At 42.8% G+C, this 21071-nt stretch overlaps 1 protein-coding gene across 3 annotated transcripts in view; it reads left to right on the forward strand.

Moving 5' to 3' along the window:
• Nucleotides 1-21071, forward strand: part of atg5 (ATG5 autophagy related 5 homolog (S. cerevisiae)) — a 173090-nt gene that overhangs the window by 124219 nt on the left and 27800 nt on the right. For all 3 annotated transcript variants that reach the window (XM_063040824.1, XM_063040825.1, XM_063040826.1), the window contains exon 7: nucleotides 20846-20963. In XM_063040824.1, the coding sequence (XP_062896894.1) occupies nucleotides 20846-20963 (118 nt within the window). The remainder of the gene's footprint in view (nucleotides 1-20845; nucleotides 20964-21071) is intronic.

Consider the following 21071-nt stretch of genomic DNA (forward strand, 5'->3'; position numbering starts at 1 on the left):
CTGACAGGAAGGTGACTGGAACTCATAACCACTTATTACAACAGTGGTGTGCAGTAGAGCAGTTCTGATTGCACAACCTGTTGAACCTTGAAGTGGATGGGCTCCAGCACCATAAGACCACCCTGGATTCCTCTCCAGCACCGAATAAGGTGACCACTGAGTGTAGATTTTACATAATTTAGTTTCAGTATTGATGACCTCAACCAATTACTGATTTATTCTCCAAAGCTGTCTCATTTCTTCCTATGCTGTTTTTTGTTAGTAAGCTATTCCTGATCCATATCAATATTCATTCTCTAAGCACATACACTTTTGTGCATTAACCTTTTACATGACACATAACAGTATGCCTTCGGGAAATCCAAATAGACTGCATACTGGTTCACATTACTTAACCTGTATCGTTCTCAGAGAACTTAAGCATCCTTTTTGTTTGCAGTTTTTCTTTTATAAAATTGTGCTGGTTCTGCTTGATTATTTTAGATTGCCTAAGCACTTTTCTACTACCACTTATCTCATCAGAAAATTTGAGTATGTAATTTTGCACTTTATCATAGTCAAGTAAGTACAGTGAATGTTTGGTGACATTACACGGGTTCTGGTGGGAAGTGACATAATCTTGGTAATCAGAGTATCTCATCATTATCTCTAATCTGACAATAATTTGTCTCTGGTTACATGAGCTTCAACTTTGGTTAATTGTCTTTGTTGGATGTCATTTGAAAGGGATAGCATCCACTTACAGACTCCTGTCCATCATCTTGGATGTTAGGCTCAGTAGTATGAGTTGCCTTTATTACATCTATTCCTGCTTTCTGACAACTGAAAACTTTAAAGGTTCTCAAATATTCTATCCTTAATTATATGCTGGTGGTTTCCTGGCAATTAGTAATTCCATGTTTCCCTGTCTCTTTGTTCTAAAATCTCATAGTTTCCAATTTATTGGAACGGTTCCCATGGCAGAGAACTCTGATTATGGTTAGGATAATCTTCCTTCCTTTAAGTCATGTTTATATATATATATATATATAAAAAAAATACTTAAATTGTCAACTATCAGCCTTCAATGCTATTATTCATTAGTTATTAAGCATGAGTTAATATTAGTCAATCCCTTCCCTCTTTCAATAGTTCACTCAGTTTGACCTGTTACTGTCTTTCTGTATTTTAAATTTTGTTGCAAAATTATTTCTCAGCATGTCCATGTCCTTATTTACAACATGGCTATTTCTAACGAATCCACACTGCTTATGATCATCCTCATTTTCTGGTACAAGAAAAAAAATTGACTTTGACATTCCATATAAGTTTTTTATTGTTCATTTCTTAAGCTCTTCCCATTTGTCTAAAATCTACGCAGGCTTTTTTTTAACCTTTCTCAGTGCTCTTTCCTCTTCTTCCATTTTTGCCTTACCTCTTCAGGGTAGTATGGCTTAGTTACTTCAACAACACACAAAATGGTGGAGGAACTCAGCAGATCAGGCAGTATCTATGGAGAGGAATAAACAGTCGACATTTCAGGTTAGGACCCTTCATCAGGACTGGAAAGGAAGGGGAGCGAAGCCAGAGTAAGAAGATGGGGGGATGGGGAGAATTACAAGCTGGCAAGTGGGTGAGGGAGGGGGGTCAATGATGAGAGAAATTGGGAGGTGATGTATGGAAGAGGTAGAAGGCTGAGGAGAAGAAATCTGATGAAAGAAATGGGTTGGGGGACCAAAGGGAGATGATGAGCAGCTCATGAGGGCAAGAGCAGGGAGTGGGCCACCAGAAAGGGGGAGAAAAAGGAAAAAATAATAAAAAAGAAAAAAAAACTAAGATGTTGGGGGAGGGAATAGAGGGGAGTTGTTACTGGAAGCTAGAGAAATCAATGTTCATGTCATCGGGTACAAGAATATGAGGTGTTATTTCTCCAGCTTGTGTTTGGCCTCATTGTAGTGGTAGAGGAGGCCATGGACTGACATGTCACTGTAGGAATGAGAAGTTAAATTGAAATAGGTGGCCATTGGGAGCTTCTGCCCTTTGTGGCAGTCAAAGCAAAGGTACTCAACAAAGCGGTGTTGGGTGTGACCAATGTAGTACCTGGAGCATTGAGACTCAAGTCTCAGCTCTTGACCCTATACCTGCAGGGATAAATGCCAGGAGGAAGATCAGTGAGTGTGGACTTGTGAACAATAGAGACACATGAGAGAGTGATCCTTGCAGAAAGCGGTGAGTGTTGGGGAGGGAAAGATCTGCCCTTGGGGATGGAGGAATTTATGGAGTATAATATGCTGGTTATAGAGGCTTATTGGGAGATAGGTGAGGAGTAGGGGAACCCTCTCCCCGTTAAGATGATGCAGGAAAGGAATGAGGGCAGATGTATGGGAAATGGAGGAGATACAAGTAAAGTCAGCATCAGTAGTGGTGGAAGACAAACACCATTCTTTGAACAAAAAGAGGATATCTGGGATGTTCTAGAAAGGAAAGCGTCATCTGGAGATGAGCCCTCTACCTCTCCCACCTATCATCTCTGAGTTTCGCACATCATTACCTCTTGCCTCCACTCACCTGGTCTCACATATCACCTACCAACTTGTACACCTAGTGCTCCCCCCACCGCCTTATTCTAGCTTCAACTGCCTTCCTTTCCAGTCCCAGCCAGAAAAGTTGACTGTTTTAATTCACCTTCTGACCTGCTGAGTTCCTTTGTATTTCATACGTGTTGCTCAAGTTTTCTTGCCAATTTACTTGTTGCTGAGTATGGCTCTTCCTCTTTAAGGAGGAGTGCAGCAGAGTTGGGATGTCATGTTGCAGCATACAAAACTTTGGTCAGGCTGCATTTTAGTTCACCTGATTCCTGTTAATTGGGTCACATTGGAATCAGTACATATTGGCCCAGTTAAGCGGCACCAGTTAGCTGAAGTTTCATAGAATTAGTTTAAAAAAATATAAAAAAGATAAACTACCATTTAATGACTAACAGGTTCTGTATTTAAATCAAATATTGCACAAATAAGAACACTACCAGTGCTACTACAGTCCTATAAAACTGTGTATTAGTTTCTAATAATTATCAAGAGAGGAATTCATCCAGTGTACGCTGCTGTATATGCGTTTATCCATGAAGGGTACCTAGATACCTGGTATCTGGTGAATGGTCCTGTCAGTTTTATTCTGTGGCAGCTTACTCACCTTTGGTCCCTGCCAGACATTCAGCTCTCACATGTGGCTCCAAGTAGCTGTTTGCTTGCGACAGCAGCTACACCCCCGTACACTGCTTTGACAGGCAGGCTAAGCAAGGTTAGGGTAACTGGTGTGCCTCATGCTCTGGTGAAATGGGGACGTGCCTCCTGTCCTAGCATATGAACTCAGCTCTGGCAGACTGGGCGGATGAGATCAACAGTGAGGTCCAGCAGTCAAGAAGGTAGTTCTGTAATGCATTGCAGAGAGTGAAAGGTAGAACAAGGCACAGAAGAAGACATGGTTATCCACTGCAACCAAGGAGGACCCTATTTTGTGATGCTACTCGTACACTGAAGCCAGACTTCCAAGGTCAAGAGAGTGGAACTGTCCCACTACAACAGCTTTTCCACTTTAAGAACTCTCCTGTACAGGTTTCATTGTCATCATTGGATATGATGGGTAATTAATGCATTGTCGTGTTCTTTTGATCGACAGCAAATGAACGAAATTAGTGTAGACACAGTGCAGATAATGGACTACCTTCATACAATGCTTTAGACGATTGCATCCTCCAAATCCTCATTTTCATTGTAACATTCAAGATGATTGTTGATACCTTCAAATTCTTCATAATCCCTAACTGGTTGAAGTAGTAAAATCGTTTAATTTTCACTCCCTGCTATTTCAGGCAACTCCCCAGCCTGAATATTTGAAACGACACTGAGCAAACAGTTCTGGATTGTCTTGCTGCTTATTTCTCGTCAACTTCCAGTGGCAAAAATCACTGCTTTTTGAACACAAGTACATGTAGTTGACATTATTTAAACCATTCACTCTAAGCACAGTGTAGTGTCTAATGGCCACACAGATACAGACATCTGATACTAGTTAGAAACTGGCAGCAGTCTCTGCCTCAATTAAATGGCACAGTGTCCCAAACAAACAAAGGGAATCCTGGCTATTTTCTCAATTAGTTTTAGTTTTTTGAAGAGTTGTCCCAAATAAGCATTTGCCCTGATTAACCGATGGACCAATTAGGTAGAATCCATTGTACTGTGTACGATACTTGTCACCACACAATAGGATGCAATAGCTGTGGCAGAGTTCTCATGCCATTACTTCCTATAAGGCCAAACTTGGACTATGGTACTTCACTCCCCAATGAGCTCAGTAGCTCAGTGTCTTCTATGTACACTTTAGAAGGGAGTAAAGCACCAGACTTGTGGAAGTTTGCCTGGCATCTGGAGGCCCTATGATCACTGTCTTGGATGCCAACGTCAGAATATCCTTCCATAGGGTGAATCGTCACAAGGCATTAGGCCCCGATGGTATACCTGTCAGGGTACTGAAAACTTATGCCGACCATTGGCTGGAGTGTTCAAAGACATCTTCATCTTCACTCTCTGCTGTCATAGGTTCCTGTCTGCTTCAAAAGATCATGCATCACACCAGTGCCAAAAAGAACAGGGTGAGCTACCTCAATGACTGTTGCCTGGTAGCACTTGCATCTATGTGATAAAGTGCTTTTGAACGTTGAATTAACTTCCTGAGCAAGAACCCGGAGCTGCTGCAGTTTGCCTACCATCACAACAGGTCTACAGTAGACACAATCTTACTGGCTTTCCACTCGGCCATGGACTATCAGGATAACAGCAATATCCTTATCAGGCAACTGTTTATTGATTATAGCGCGACCATCAACTCTTAAGTACAAATCAGCAAGCTACAGCATCTGGGCCTCTGTACCTCTTTCTCCAATTGGATCCTTGACTTCCTCATCAGAAGACCACTGTTGGTACAGATTGATGATAACCTCTCCTCACTGGCACACGTGTACCACCTCTGCCTTTTGGCTATATGTGCTCATAGGGAAGGCTTCAGGAGTAAATCCAGAGCGAGAGTCCCTAAGGCAGTCCTCTGTTGAGTTCAGTGCTGATTGGAGACTCCTGCGATGCCGCTGATGCCAAACTCTGCTGTTCCTTTAGATTCATCAGCTGTGTGGAGAAGGAAAACTTGCTGCATGGGCAACAGCTTGTTCTCCATATTGTACTGCCCTGGCTTGCATATCATGTAGACAGCTGGGATGCAACATCCCTACTCAACCCTGACCAACAGAGGGCCTCAAGATAAAGGGCATAGTTTCATGTGATCGGAGGAGTGAAGGGTCGCAGGTTTTTTCACAAGGGGTGGTTGCTATATGGAATAAATGGTCAAAGGAAGTGGTAGAGACATTGGTATTGGTTTATTATTGTTTCGTGTACAGTGAAAAGCTTGTCCATATAAATCAATTCATTAAACAGTGCGTTGAGGTAAAACAAGGTAAAACAATAACAATGCAAAATATAGTATAAAAGCTACAGAGAAAATACAGTGCAGGTAAACAATAAAGTGGAAGATCATAATGAGGTAGATTGTGAGACCCATTCAAGACTCTGATACAGCAGGGTAGAAGCTGTCCTTCAGCCTTGTGATATGTGCTTACAGGCTTTTGTACCTTTTGCTCGTTGAGAGAGGGGAGAAGAGAGGATGTCTGGGGTGGGTGGGGTCTTTGATTATGCTGGCTGATTTACTGAAGCAACAAGAAGAATAGATTGTGATAGAGGAGAAGCTGTTTAGTGATATGCTGACCTGTGTCCACAATTTTCTGCAGTGTCTTATGGTCCAGTGCCAAGCAGCTGCCACACCAAGCTGTTATGCACCTCGATAGAATGTTTTCTATGTTGCAGCACTTTAAAAAAAACTATTGGTAAGGGTCATAAAAAGGCAAATTCAATGACATTACAATGTTTAAAAGGCATTTTGATGTGTACTTGGTTAGAAAAGGCATAACGAGACACAGGATTAGTGTAGGAAGGTATCACAGTCGGTATGTATATAAAAAAAAATAGGGTTGAAGCATTCTTCTGTGCTATACAATTCTGCTTCTAGTTTCTTAGTTTTAAACAAATCTCTGCAAGTCTTGAACAGAACCAGCAGCAATACTGCCCCCTTCTACCCTGAATTTCCCTTTTAACTTTGTGCTATTTAAGATCCATTCAGTTCAAGTCTATATTACCACCCATTACCTTCTCTAATAAGCATTAATTTTCAAGTTATAACCACATTTGCTCTGAATTTGTTAACAATTTTTATTTCTGTAGGCTTCTGTAAATGCAGGTCTGGAAAACTTACTACACAATGAATGTTCTGTTAAAGCTCAGAACCGTCATTAATCATTTCTGTCATTTGAAGTATTTGGCATCTCTGCAACAATTTAACCTACCAGTTGATTGTTAATTAGCTCCTGTAAGTTGCCCCTAGAGTGCATGTGAGTGAGGAAATCTGAAGAATATTGATAGGAATGATATTAATAGAAAACAAGATGGTGTATAAAGATAACTTCAATGTTGGCTGTAGCCTTGCTGGGTTTAATAACCTGTTTCCATGACGTATGACTATAATCACCTTTAGGCTGGTAAACTACTACTGAACAAGCTTCTGTCATCACCTTATCACATCTCATTTTCTCAGAATTGTAGTGAATCTTGAGAAATTGCATTTGACAAACATCCCCTCAGGTTAGAACTTAGTCCTGCTACAAAGATAAATCAAACATCTGGAAAAACTCAATGTATCAGGCAGCATCGGTGGAGGGAAATGGACAGTTGACATTTTGGGTTGAACTTCTTCACTTGGACTAACAGGTACAGGAGGGATAGACAGAGGTAATTGGTAGGTGAATCCAAGCGAGGAAGGGCACTGTGCAGATGGTGGAAGGGAGATGACAGCAGAGACTGAGAGTTGGTAGGTGTAGAAACAAAGGGCTGCAGATGATGAAATCTGACAGGAAGTGCAGGTGGAACATGGAACCAGACAGGGGAGTTATGGTGATCTGATGGTAGACGGAACTTAACAGGATTTGTAGGTGACAGGTAAAAAGCTTGGGTCCTGCTATCTTACAGCAGAAAGGACCGAGGTTCAACCAAGGTTGCAAAAATTATTTTTATAAATTTTAGGGATAAATATTTTATTGCACTAATTTCTCCTATTAAAAGTTCAAAGTAAATTTATTATCAGAGTGTGCATATGTTACCATATATTACCTTGTGATTCATTTTCTTGCAGGCATTCACAGTAGAACAAAGAAATGCAATAGAATCAATGAAAAAAGTTGTAAAATTAGTCAGCTCTGCTATCTGTAGTATCCAAGACATCTTCAAGGAGTGGTGCCTCAGGAAGGCAGCGTCCACCATTAAGGACCCTCATCTCATTGTTGCTGTCAGGAAGGAGGTACGGATGCCTGAAGCCACACACTCATCAATTCAGCAGCAGCTTCTTCCCCTGTGCCATCCAATTTCTAAATGGACATTGAACTCATGAACCACTACCTTACTACTTTTAAAAAAAATTTATTTCTGTTTTTGCACTACTTAATTTAACTTAACTATCTATATACTACTAAAACTCTCATGCTCTGTCTGTTTATGACCTCCAATTAGCGCAAACAGTGCATTACAGCGGCACTTTTTTTGGCTAAATCAAATTAAAATGCGCTAACTTACAGAATGCAAGCAAAGTTCAGGGTTATATATTCGTATAAAATTGCTCATTCGCAGAAATCAACAGGCTCCCTTTTAACCCGAGAGCTGATCCGCCATCATGGCAATCGGGACGCGACAGCCCGACACATGCGCACGGCCAGCCTCAGCAGCGACACCTACCGGAGCAAAAAGGCAGAGCAGCTCTATTTAGAGGGGTCCCATTCTGCTAATCACCATCAGCATGTGCAGGATTGGGACAGATCTAACTGCCACCCATCAATAAGAGATAATTAAATCTTATTGTAATGACGTACTTTGAGACATCCATAAAACCCTTTGCTGCAGTCAAAGGACAATGGTGACTATATCACATCTATTTAGGAGAACACCAACCACATCATCAAGAACAATCAGCATCCTTTGTTGTTACTGCTTCGTATCTTCTATCCAGTATTAGGGTAAAAGAAATGGTCAGCCTAATTATGCCGGGTGGAGCAGGAACGGGGACATTATGGTCAAGAGATGATGCCAAACGTCGTCACGAAGCAACAAAAAGAGGAAGAGAACAAGAATCGGATGAGGCCAGGGCCGCACGACTCCAGGATCAAAGAGTCAGGACAAAAAAAGAGGAAGAGAGGCATGCACGTCTCCAGGATCAGAGACAAACAACAAACAGCAGAAGAGATGAAGAGATGGGAGATGAAAGGACTGCACATCTCCAGAATGACAAAAATAGGCTCAGAAGGAGGAGAGAGGAAGAGACAAATGAGCTGAGAATTGCACGTCTCTAGCATCATAGACAAAGAACAGCAGAAGAGATGAAGAGACGGGGGATGAAAGGACTGCACGTCTCCAGATTGACAACAAGAGGCACAAGGGTGGCAGATAAACTAGAAATGATTCCATCAAAAGTGTCCTTCATTAAACGAGGAGGAGCTATATTTGCTTTGCTACGCATCATTCATCTTTAGTAAACTGAGGTTTTCTATTTCAGTTTTTAAAGCAAAATGATACCAATAGCATTCAAGAAAATTTAATGTTCTTTCTGGTCACATCAAACTACACTACCCTTCTCTCAAAGGGTGACCCAACAGGCCACCCCATTGTCCAGTTTAATATACAAGTGTCCCCCACTTTTCGAACGTTCGCTTTACGAAACCTCAGTTACGAAAAACCTACATTAGTACCCTGTTTTTGCTTTCAGAAGGTGTTTTCACTGTTATGAAGAAAGGCAGCGCGCGATAAAAAATCAGCGTGCGAAAAAATCAGCGCGCGATAAAAGGCGGCGTGCACCCCGAGCAGCTACTCTCCCCAGATTCGAAACGGCATTGCTTTAACACATTGCATTGAACAGCGGTTAGCAAGATGAGTTCTAAGGTGTCAGAAAAGCCTGAAAGAGTAAGGGTGTTACACTTAGCGTAAAACTAGACATAATTAAGCGTTTCGATCGTGGTGAACGAAGCAAGGACAAAGTGAGTTTAGCTTGTGGAAGTTGAGGAAGATGATGTTGAAGAGGTTTTGGCATCCCATGACCAAAAACTGATAGATGAAGAGCTGATGCAATTGGAAGAGGAAAGGATAACAATCGAAACTGAATGCAACCGAATGCAGAATGTGAAGCAACTGCGTGAGATTTTCGCTGCAATGATAAAGTACGACTTTAATTTTGAAAGGGTACGTCGGTTTAGGGGATATTTGCAGGGTGGTTTGAGTGCTTGCAAACAACTGTACGATAGAAAAATGCGCGAGGCTCAGCAGTCAAGCAAGCCTTCCACATCAGCCACAGCAGACGACGAACCTCGACCTTCGACATCGAGGCGGGCAGTCATAGGAGAAGATGAGCTGCCTGCCCTGATCGATGATGAGATGACACCCCTGTGTCCCACCACCCCAACACCCGGGCCCCGGACAGATACTGTACTGATTCGCGAAGAGAGCAGCAGTAGCCGGGAGGCACACAGCACATCTTTAAGAAAAAAGCCGAAATAAACATGCTAATATATTAGGTGCTGCCCGGCACGTGAATGTCGGCGCAGATCAGAGGCGAATGTCAATTGCATCGCCTCTGATCTGGGCCAACAATTACGTGCTTGGCGGCACCTAATTAATTAGCATGTTTATTTCGGCTTTTTTCTTAAAGATGTGCTGTGTGCCTCCCGGCTACCGCTGCATTCTTCACGGCAATGTATCGGGTCGACGGCCCAGAGGGTGGGGGCCACTGCACCACCCCAACCTGCGATGACCCAGTCTAACACACCATCATCAGTGTGTTTGGTGCTGTTTTCCCAATTCCGGTAAGTGATACTACACTGTACAAACATTATTTCTACTTTATATAGGCTGTGTATTTTTACGTGTTATTTGGTAGATTTGGCAGCTTCATAGTTTAAAGGTTACTGGAGAACGCATTTATGCCAACAGCGCTTGCGTGAGATTTTCACTGCGGAGATCTGTGCAGGCAATCATTGTAGAGAAGTATTTCTACTTTATATAGGCTGTGTATTTATCATATCATTCCTGCTTTTACTATATGTTACTGTTATTTTAGGTTTTATGTGTTATTTGGCATGATTTGGTAGGTTATTTTTGGGTCTGCGAACGCTCACAAAATTTTCCCATATAAATAAATGGTAATTGCTTCTTCACTTCACAACATTTCAGCTTATGAACCGTTTCATAGGAACGCTGTACCTTCGGGGATATATATATACACACATACATACACACACACACACACACACACACACACACACACATATACGCACACACACACACACACACACACATACACGCACACACACACGCACGCGCGTGCGCACACACACACGCACACGCACACGTACGCGCGCGCGCACACACACACACACACACACACACACACACACACACAGAAGTTAAAGATGTTAATAAACACTCCAGCCACTTGGATCTTCAGTACTTGGCTGGTACACCGTGTGGCCCAGATGGCATAGCATTTGATGGCAGGGGGATCAGCAGTGGAAAGGGTGAGGAGTTTCAAGTTCTTGACTATCAACATCTCTGATGATCTTTCTTGGAACCACATATTAATGCAATTGCAAAGAAGGCATGACAGTGGCTATATTTCATTGGGAGCTTGAGGAGACTTGTATGCTTGGTTTGCTTTGTAGGTTGTGAAATCGTTCAACCCATTCACAGCTATGGAGCACCCTCTTGGGTTTCAGGTTTGGTCCAGAACTTCCAGTTCACACGTGAGAAGATCTTCCAAGCATCGTACTGGAACTCTTGTACGTTCATGGGTCACTAGACCTGAACACCATCGATCTAGCACTCAGCAGATTTGGATCTCATGGTTCAACCAGGGCTTTTGGTTGGGGAAAACTGTGGGGATACGCATATCCGCAAGTGGTTTTATGAAGTTTGTGACACCATGGCATATTTGTTCAGGACCTCTGAGTCCTTGAATATGGCCCAGTCCACCGACTTGAAGCAGTCCCATAGCCACTCATCTGCCTCCTTTTTGTTGTACTTACCTCTGCTGCTTTGCTCTTTAGGAGGAGGGCAGCCAGGTGATCAGATTTCCCAAAATGCAGTCTATAGATGAATCTGTAGGCCTTCATGATGGGAGTGTATCAGTGGTTGAGTGTGTTTGGTCCCCTGGTAGGGCTGGTAGAAATTGGGCTTCAGGCAAACCTGATTGATGTCCCTGGTAAGGATGAGAAAGGCATCGGTGTAGACTTTTCTTGTGTGCCAATCATGGCTCTCAATATATCGAGTGCTTGCTTGATATCTGCCTTTGACAGCATGTAAAGGACTGTCAGGATCATGGTGGAGAATATTCTTGATAAGTAGAATGGTTAGCACTTAATCATTAGATGTTTCAGGTCAGGAGATCAAGAGTGAGATAAGATTCCAACACCTGAGGGCCAGAATCCCTTGGGATGGAGTAGAGTGTCAGGGATGGAGTATCACGGACACTCAAGGGTGGCAGGGAAGAGAAGTGTGCGCAGTCACAATTACAACAGAGAAAGTACTCAGGAAGCTGAATAGTCTAAAGGTAGGTAAATCTCCCAGACCAGATGGAATGCACCCTCATGTTCTGAAGGAAGTAGCTGTGGAGATTGCGGAGGCGTTAGTGATGATCTTTCAAAAGTCGATAGATTCTGGCATTGTTCCGGAGGATTGGAAGATTGCAAATGTCACTCCGCTATTTAAGAAGGGGGCAAGGAAGCAGAAAGAAAAGTATAAACCTGTTAGCTTGATATCGGTGGTTGGGAAGTTGTTGGAGTCGATTGTCAAGGAGGAGGTTACAGAGTACCTGGAGGCATATGACAAGATAGGCAGAACTCAGCATGGATTCCTTAAAGGAAAACCCTGCCTGACAAACCTATTACAATTTTTTGAGGAAATTACGAGTAGGCTAGACAAGGGAGATGCAGTGGATGTTGAATATTTGGATTTTCAGAAGGCCTTTGACAAGGTGCCACACATGAGGTTACTTAACAAGATAAGAGCCCATGGAATTACGGGAGAGTTACGTACGTGGATAGAGCTTTGACTGATTGGCAGGAAACAGAGGGTGGGAATAAAGGGATCCTATTCTGGTTGGCTGTCAGTTACCAGTGGTGTTCCACAGGGATCAGTGTTGGGGCCGCTTCTTTTTACATTGTACATCAACGATTTGGATTATGGAATAGATGGCTTTGTGGCTAAGTTTGCTGACAATACGAAGATAGGTGGAGGGGCCGGTAGTGCTGAGGAAATGGAGAGTCTGCAGAGAGACTTGGATAGATTGGAAGAATGGGCAAAGAAGTGGCAAATGAAATACAATGTTGGAAAGTGTATGGTTATGCACTTTGGCAGAAGAAATAAACGGGCAGACTATTATTTAAATGGGGAAAGAATTCAAAGTTCTGAGATGCAAAGGGACTTGGGAGTCCTTGTACAGGATACCCTTAAGGTTACCCTCCAGGTTGAGTCGGTGGTGAAGAAGGCGAATGCAATGTTGGCATTCATTTCTAGAGGAATAGAGCATAGGAGCAGGGATGTGATGTTGAAGCTTTATAAGGCGCTGGTAAGACCTCACTTGGAGTACTGTGGGCAGTTTTGGTCTCCTTATTTAAGAAAGGATGTGCTGACGTTGGAGAGGGTACAGAGAAGATTCACTAGAATGATTCCGGGAATGAGAGGGTTAACATATGAGGAACGTTTGTCCGCTCTTGGACTGTATTCCTTGGAGTTTAGAAGAACGAGGGGAGGCCTCATAGAAACATTTCGAATGTTAAAAGGCATAGACAGAGTGGATATGGCAAAGTTGTTTCCCATGATGGGGGTGTCTAGTACAAGAGGGCATGAAATTTTTTTAGTCAGAGGGTGGTGAATGTATGAAATTTGTTGCCACGGGCAACAATGGAGACCAAGTCATTGGGTGTATTTAAAGCAGAGATTGAGAGGTATCTGAGTAGCCAGGGCATCAAAGGTTATGGTGAGAAGGCAGGGGAGTGGAACTAAATGGGAGAATGGATCAGCTCATGATAAAATGGAGCAGACTCAATGGGCCGAATGGCCGACTTCTGCTCCTTTGTCTTATGAGCCATCTCTCAGTGAAACAGAATGCACTAATCCCTCATTTCCCTCTGATATAGCAATCTTGCCCTTAGGTCCTCTATTATGTTCTCTAGTGACTATATTAGCTAACAAAACACTAGGGAGAGACAGCTTCATACTTTAGTCTGGCTTGGAGTCCACTTTCTCTTCCAGTGATGGCCAACTTTTGTCCACTTCGAGGTGCTGTACTTGCATTCCTGAGAGGTAAGTTCACCAGATCATTCAGGAGATTGCTTGTGCTTTAGACTGACTTGCCTTAGCACTGACTTTTTTTTAATATCAACACCAACAATGTGCTGGTGGAACTCAGCAGGTCATGCTATAGGGGGAAGCAAACAGTCGATTTTCAGGCTGATACTCTTCATCTGGACTGGAAAGAAAGGGCACAAGCTGGAATAAAAGGGTGAGGGGAGGGGAGCACAGGCTGCTGGGAGGTATGTGGATCCAGGTTATAGTGGGGGAGGTGGATAGGTGGGAGGGGGATGGAGGATTATGTGAGAAGCTGGGAGGGGATAGGTAGAAGAGGCAAAGATTTGAACAAGGAGGAATCAGCCATGGAATAAAGGAAATGAGGTGGGGTACCAGAGAGAGGAAGGTGAAAAAAGGAGGAGGGGCAGGTCATGAGTGTGGGGAAGTAGAATAAAGTAGGGAAAAGGGGGCAGAGGGATCAGACGAAATGTGGGGAGGGAAAAACTGAAGAAACAGAGGGTCCCAGTCTCACCACGTGGTCTCCAAAGCCTCCCCGACCTTTCACCCTCACCCCCTTCAACCATCATGTCTTCAATATCCCCATGACCTCTTGCTCTCTGAGGTATAATGTTCTGTCCTCTGCATTAACCTTATCTTCATCACATTGCCTGTGCCTACACCTCAATGATTTGCACCCCTGGCGTGATACCAAGCTCCCATCTTCTCACATCATTCCCACTCTTCCCCCATCCCACTTTTCTGGATTCACCTATCATCTGTAATCTCGTGCTGCTCTTCCCACCTCCCCCCCCCACCCTTTTTTTCTGGCTTCTTCTGCCTTCTGACCTCTTGAGTTCTGATCAAGGGTCCAGCCTGTCTTGTTGACTGTTCTGTTCCCCCCGCATAGATGTCGCCTGACCTGCTGAGTTCCTCCAGTGTGTTGTGTGCATTGCTTCAGATGTTCAGTATCTGCAGTGTCATTTGTCTGTTTTCTCAGATATTGTTCCAATCGACCTTCCTTCTCTTTTGAATCAACAAAGAATTTCACCTCGTTAGGAGGAGGAAAGATCTGAATCTGTCCCCTGCTCATCCAGTTGCATTTTGTATTGTAGGTTAACAAAACTGATCAGATTTAAAAATGCAGGCTCACATCTTTCTTCAACCCCACATTCCTTCTAATCTTGAAGAAACATGTATTCATACCTTTTGTAATCTCTGATTTGAGAACATACATTCCTGAATTACCTTCCTCATACCTTCTATAAATCTAAAATCATGCAATACTCTACTGTCTTGGTACTAATTGTCCTGTTTACTCACCTCCTTAATCTTTGCTGACCTATATGTATTTAACCCCACATCTATTTTCACATTTTACTGTCTCATTTACTAAATGTAAAATATATTAAACTAGGATTTTTGAGCTAATCTTTAAAACATTGTGTATCATGTCGAATCAAAAGAAAACTTCCAAAATCTGTTAACAATTTACTAAAAATTTAAAACCAAAACTGTGAGGCTGAAAAAGTATTCATCCCCTTTGTAATTACTACGCTAACTTTCCTTAGGAACACTTACCAACTCGCCCAATTTGTTGATGTCGAAAATTGGAAACTCATCTGTTTTCACTGAATTCATTGAAAGATTTTCAACTGACCAAACCAAAATGAAGACAAAAGAGCATCCAAGACAAGTCAGGGAAATGACAAAAGAGAGGCACAAATCTGGTGAGGGGTTCAAGACCATCTCAAAGGCACTGAACATACCTCGGAGCTCAGTGCAGTAAAAGTGAAAAAAAAAATGAAACTACAGCCACACTGCCTAAACTTAGTCGCTGAAGGAGAATGGCACTTGTAAGAGAGGCTACTATGTCTCTCAAATTAAAATTCTCAGTTAAATTGATTAAAATCCATGGTTACAATACTCATGTATGTGGATAAAAATTTGGGGACCGAATAAAAGGCACTGTAGCCCAGTTTTAGAGTTCTTCCTTTTGTCTTTTTTCAGGTTATTGTTGGTTTTGCCATCCCTGTCTCAGAAGTCTGGAGGTGAAAAAAACCTCCATGATGCTAGTGGAAGTAATCAGGTCAAACAGCTTCTGTAAAGGGAAGTAGTCAGTATTTCAGGTCCAGAACCTTCATCTCCCCAGCTTCAATTCTGACCTCTTGATCATCTTGGAATAGTTTCACCGTTGAAAGTCATACTTTCAGTTGACCAAGCCCCATCCTCTGGGATTTCCTATCACAATCCCATTGTTCCAATTATTCCTTCCTCCTTCAAGCAACTCCATAAAATCAACTGCTCTGATTAAGCTTTTTGCTATCTTTCCTAATATTGGTGTTCTGACACCCTAGGGAAGTGTCCTGGGATGTTTTGCTATAAGTATTAAGATTGCTAATGAGCTTAGATTTTCTTGAATAGCTTGGTACTGTTACAGCTCCGTATTTCACAACTTAGTAAGATATTCCACGGTTCTCGTTATTAATGATATTTGTTACCACAGTTTCATGGAAAAAATATTGATAATTTGCTATTTTCCTCTCATGAATGCTGCTTGCAATCTTCTTGTTAAATTGACAAGAGTGATTTTGTTAATAAAGGAATATTATTGTGTTAGCGGTTCTCAAATAGCAAGCCAAATTGTAATGGTGTACTGAAATTTATTCTGTAACAATTTGCTGATGGAAAGGGTCAAACCAATTCAAATGGCAACAAAACTAGTACTATAACACTTAACTTCCTAAAAAAAAAACTGGTGGTGGTTGTCACAAAACTGGTACTAAAACCTTTCACTTCCTAAAAAAAAACTGGTGGTGGCTGTCTCTCGAGTCTGATGATGACAGGAGACCTGTGCTGGAGGCTTTCTAAAGTGGAAAATCATGGCACTGAGGCATTTCCATTCTCTTGACCTCGGAAGTCCGGGTCCAGTGGTACAAACAAATGTTACAAACTGGGGTCTTCCACGGTTGCAGTAGATGACCATGACGTCGCCTGTGCCTTGTCATGCCCCTTGCTCTCCATGGAGCATTAAAGTATTGCCTTCCTGGCTGTTGGATATCACCTGCCCAGTCCGCTAATCCCTAACTCAGCGGTGTATGAGACCGCCGGCTACCCTCACCTGGTTTAGTCTGCCTGTTGAAGCGGTGCACTGGGGTGTGGCCGCTGTCACTGGAAACAGCTACTTGGAGCCACAGCTGAGAGCTGACTGAGCTGCCCCGGAATGGACGTGACAAGACCCTTCACCAGAAGTGCTACCCCTCCCCGGACACCCCAAACAAAAAAGACTACTCATTGATTTATAACACAGGGAGTTAAAATACAACAGTTGGAGGTTGACATTCCTTTTATAATGGAGGAATTAATTATTGATGAATTCAATTAAAAATGTATTAAATCTATGTAGTTTAGTTACACTGCCTGCACTCTCACCTGCTAAACTTTACAGCTAATCTTGCAAATCCTTCACATCCTGCCAGTGACTCAGTTTTTCTGGTAATTCTATAGGTATACCACTGTTAACTTGCACTGCATTTCTGTTTCATTTGCTGTCTGTACTCCAGCCTCTCAGAAATAGGGTTTTGGTTACAAGTATCAAGACTGTACATCTACATTTACTCATTTCCAGAGCAGGCTGAATAATTGACATCAAGTGTTGTGTGTAGGCTCAGGTGTTAGACTGAATGCTACTGATTGGCAGTTTGCATAGAAAAGGAAGGACAAGCCAAGACCTGTATTGTTTATAGGTGGCAGTTACAGACAGCTTTTTACAAAATTAAAGTGTGAAAGATATGTGCAGATAAAAACAGCTGGTCTTACCTGTTTGAAATGTTTCAAGTGCGTGTGTATCACTTTTCCTTGGCACACATTAACAATTCCTGTAGCAAAACAAAACATCTTATGTACTTTTTAGAATATAAAACTTATGAAAAAATGTTAATGTGCAGATTTGAAAAGATTTAGTTAATAGCAGGACGATAAACTGTACCTGCTTTATGAAAAGACATACTCATTCCTGTTTGGAACCATTTGTTTTTTTTTGTCACTTTCCAAGAAAGCAGTACTTGTGCCAGTAATAATATACTTTCCTATGGAACTGAAACAAAGATCTCCAAGTGCACAATGAATTTGAAGGTTGAATAAAATTTTTGTCTTTATACTTGCTTGTCTGATCATACAGGATATTCATTTTCTGTTTCACATTGCCAGATTAAAAACTTATCTTGTACTAGATTAATTTACAAGAAGCTGGGGTGTACCATTCAACCATCAAGACGCTATTCAAAAAGATTATGGCACAGTTTCTGCGCAGTAGCACTACACCATCACAGCTCAGGACTTGGGAGTTCAGAGTTTGTGTGGAGGTGGGTTGCTGGACTGTGCCGGAAGGGGCTTTTCCCACACTAAATAAATAAATAAACAAATAATGTGGCAAATCTTGGAGTGTAACATGACCCCGCAAACTACCAGTAATGTCTGCTTCAAACTAGTCAGTGAAAACACTCTTATCTTAGATAGGGTTTGAAATAATTTTGGCATTTTAGGGAAAACTTACAGTAGCTTAGGTCACACACACAAAAAGTGCTGGTGAACGCAGCAGGGCCAGGCAGCATCTATAGGAAGAGGTATAGTCGACGAAGGGTCTCGGCCCAAAACGCCAACTGTACCTCTTCCTATAGAAGTTGCCTGGCCTGCTGAGTTCCACCAGCATTTTTTGTGTGTGTTGCTTGAATTGCCAGCATCTGTAGATTTCCTCGTCAGTAATTTAGGTCATCAAAATGCACCATTTAACATTTGCACAATAGTGCTGTGAATCAAAAATAACAAAAACCAAGGCTGACTGGTAAGTATTGTAAAGATTCAACTTCTGATCAATTGAATTTTAAGGGGTTTATTATCTGGAATAAACTTCCCCATCCAAAGCGGAGTGAAGCAGGGTTGCGACCTTGCCCTGACCCTCTTCAGGATCTTCTTCTCTCTTGTACTGTTGTACGCTTTCAGGACATCTGATGACAGAGTGTACCTGCACACTAGGTCCGACGGCAAGCTCTTCAATCTTGCACGCCTCAGAGCAAAGACCGAAGTGCATCAGGTCCTGGTCCAGGAGATACTCTTCGCTGATAATGCCGCCCTGATGTCACACACAGTCTGGTCTCCAGAGGCTAGTCAGTTCCCTGGCACATGCTTGCCAAGAGCTTGGCCTCACCATCAGTCTGAAGAAGACAGAGATCATAGGGCAGGATGTCAGCGAAGCCCCCAGCATCAGCATTGGCGACCACACCCTGCAAGCGATAGATGAATTCACCTACCTAGGATCGACAGTCTCTAGCCATCTGTCCCTTGCTCCAGAGCTCAACAGGCGAACAGGGAAAGCCGCCGCTGCTATAGCTGAGCTGTCAAAGAGAGTGTGGTAAAACAACAAGCTCACCACTGCCACCAAGATTGCAGTGTACAGAGCCTGCGTACTGAGTACTGTTCTCTACAGCAGCGAGAATTGGACAACCTACGTGCACCAAGAGCACCGGCTCAACAGCTTCCACCTACGGTGCTTGCGTCGGATCCTGGGCATTTCCCGGAAAGACCGCGTGCCAAACAACGATGTCCTGGACCAGGCCAGCATGCCAAGCATGTATGTCCTCACACAGCGACGACTGTGCTGGCTTGGCTGCGTCCGCCGCACGCAGGGTGGCCGCATCCCCACGGACATCCTATACGGAGAACTCGCTGCAGGATTCCGGCCCATAAGGCACTCACTGCCGCGTTTCAGGGACATTTGTAAACGTGACCTGAAGTCTGCTGATATCAGGGTAGACACTTGGGAAGAGACAGCTGCAAATCGCTGCACCTGGCGACAGGCTGTACGTACAGGCATTACCAATGCAGAGGGAAAATGAACTGGACTGTGGACGGACGGAAGAGAGAGAAGGAAAGCTGTGGCAGTGACTACCCGGCCGCAGCCATCAGCCTTCGTGTGCAGCAGCTGTGCCAAGGACTGCCGCTCAAGAATCGGCTTATTCAGCCACAGCCTACGCTGTTCCACACCCAATTGAGTCCTAAACCGGGCGCATCCATTGTCTACTTAGACAGACGGAGCCATTAATAATAATTAATTATCCAGAATTCAGTATTGTTCATTTTCCCAAAAAAACTGTGGCTTTGTTCATGAACACCAGACAGTTAAACAATTTCTTAATCTAATAATTCTTTGAATGTTAGCCCAGTTGGTGAGAGTGAACATCACATCAATCTGACCTCTTGCCACTACTCACTAAAATGCACTTTCTTCACGAGTCCTCATGCTGTCTTATCTCCGATAAAGTAAGTGTTCTTGATCCAGGGATAAGGACTGTAGAAATCTTCATGGCTCAAAGCCAGGTGCCAGGGAAGCGTACCAGTTAGCGTGATGCTGTTACAGCTGGGGATATTCTGGAGTTCAGTTCCGGCATCATTCTGTAAGGAATCTCTAACTGTTCTTCTCGTGGAATGCATGGGTCTCCTTAGGTGCCGTGGTTTCTTCCCACAGTCCAAAGATGTACAGGGTTGTTTAACTGGCCATTGATTAGGTTATGGTTAATCTGGGTTGTGGGTTGTCTGGAGCAGCATGGCAGGAAGGACTGGATTAGCCTACTCTAGGTATCACTAAATAAAATTAATTAAACAGGCAGTGAATTTATCCATTGATAGGTTTTGAAAAGTTCCTATGAAAAGTCCATGTGATCATTATTTTTTATTTTATTTAGAGATACAGTGTTTGAGTAGGCCCATCCGGTCCCGCAAGCTGTGCTGCCCAGCATCGCTCAACAGCCCCAATCTAACCCTACCCTAATCATGGGGCAATTTACAATGACCACTTAACCTACCTGGTACATCTTTGGACTGTGGGAGGAAACTGGAGGAACTGAAGAAAACCCACACATTCCATGGTGAGGGTGTACGGAGACTCCTCTCAGAGGGCACTGGGATTGAACTCCAAGCTTTTAAAGACCTGAGCTGTAACATTGCTCAAGCCAGCATGCAGCCTTTATTTTAGTAATCCTGCAAAACGATATCACCATCCTGCAACTTGGCTATGTCTTTTGATAACACTACATAAGCTCTTAACTGCACAGAGCAAGTGAGGAGAGAGGAATAAACTGTGAAGGAAAGTCTTCTGACGGTGAACGAATTGTGCTCTTGAAGTGCAAGGTCACATGTTAAGATAGAAAGTTTAAAAATTAAGATTCAGCAAATATAAAACAAAAGCAGAATCTGTGGGAAGAAGAGTAGAGTTGGTGTTTCAGATCCAAGTCCCTTCTATATTGCAACCTAATTTTATCAAATAATTCTTATAACTAATTGCCACATTTAAAATTCTGTTGAATTTCTAAATTATTTTATTCTCTGTATTTCAGCCTCTAAATGAACGACCATTTATTCAGAAGCTTTTTCGCCCAATCAGTTCGGAAGGTCAACCACACAATCTTGGTGACTTGTTGAAAGAAATGTTTCCTGCTGCTGTAACCACTGAAGGTAAAACTGGATAATTGTGACCCAAACCTAGTGTATCATTTGCATTGATTTGATGACTCCTACATATTAAAAAAAAATCCTATTTCGATTCTTGGTTCACAAATGAAC

Source organism: Mobula hypostoma, chromosome 2 (assembly GCF_963921235.1).
Source record: "Mobula hypostoma chromosome 2, sMobHyp1.1, whole genome shotgun sequence".
Lineage (NCBI taxonomy): Eukaryota > Metazoa > Chordata > Chondrichthyes > Myliobatiformes > Myliobatidae > Mobula > Mobula hypostoma.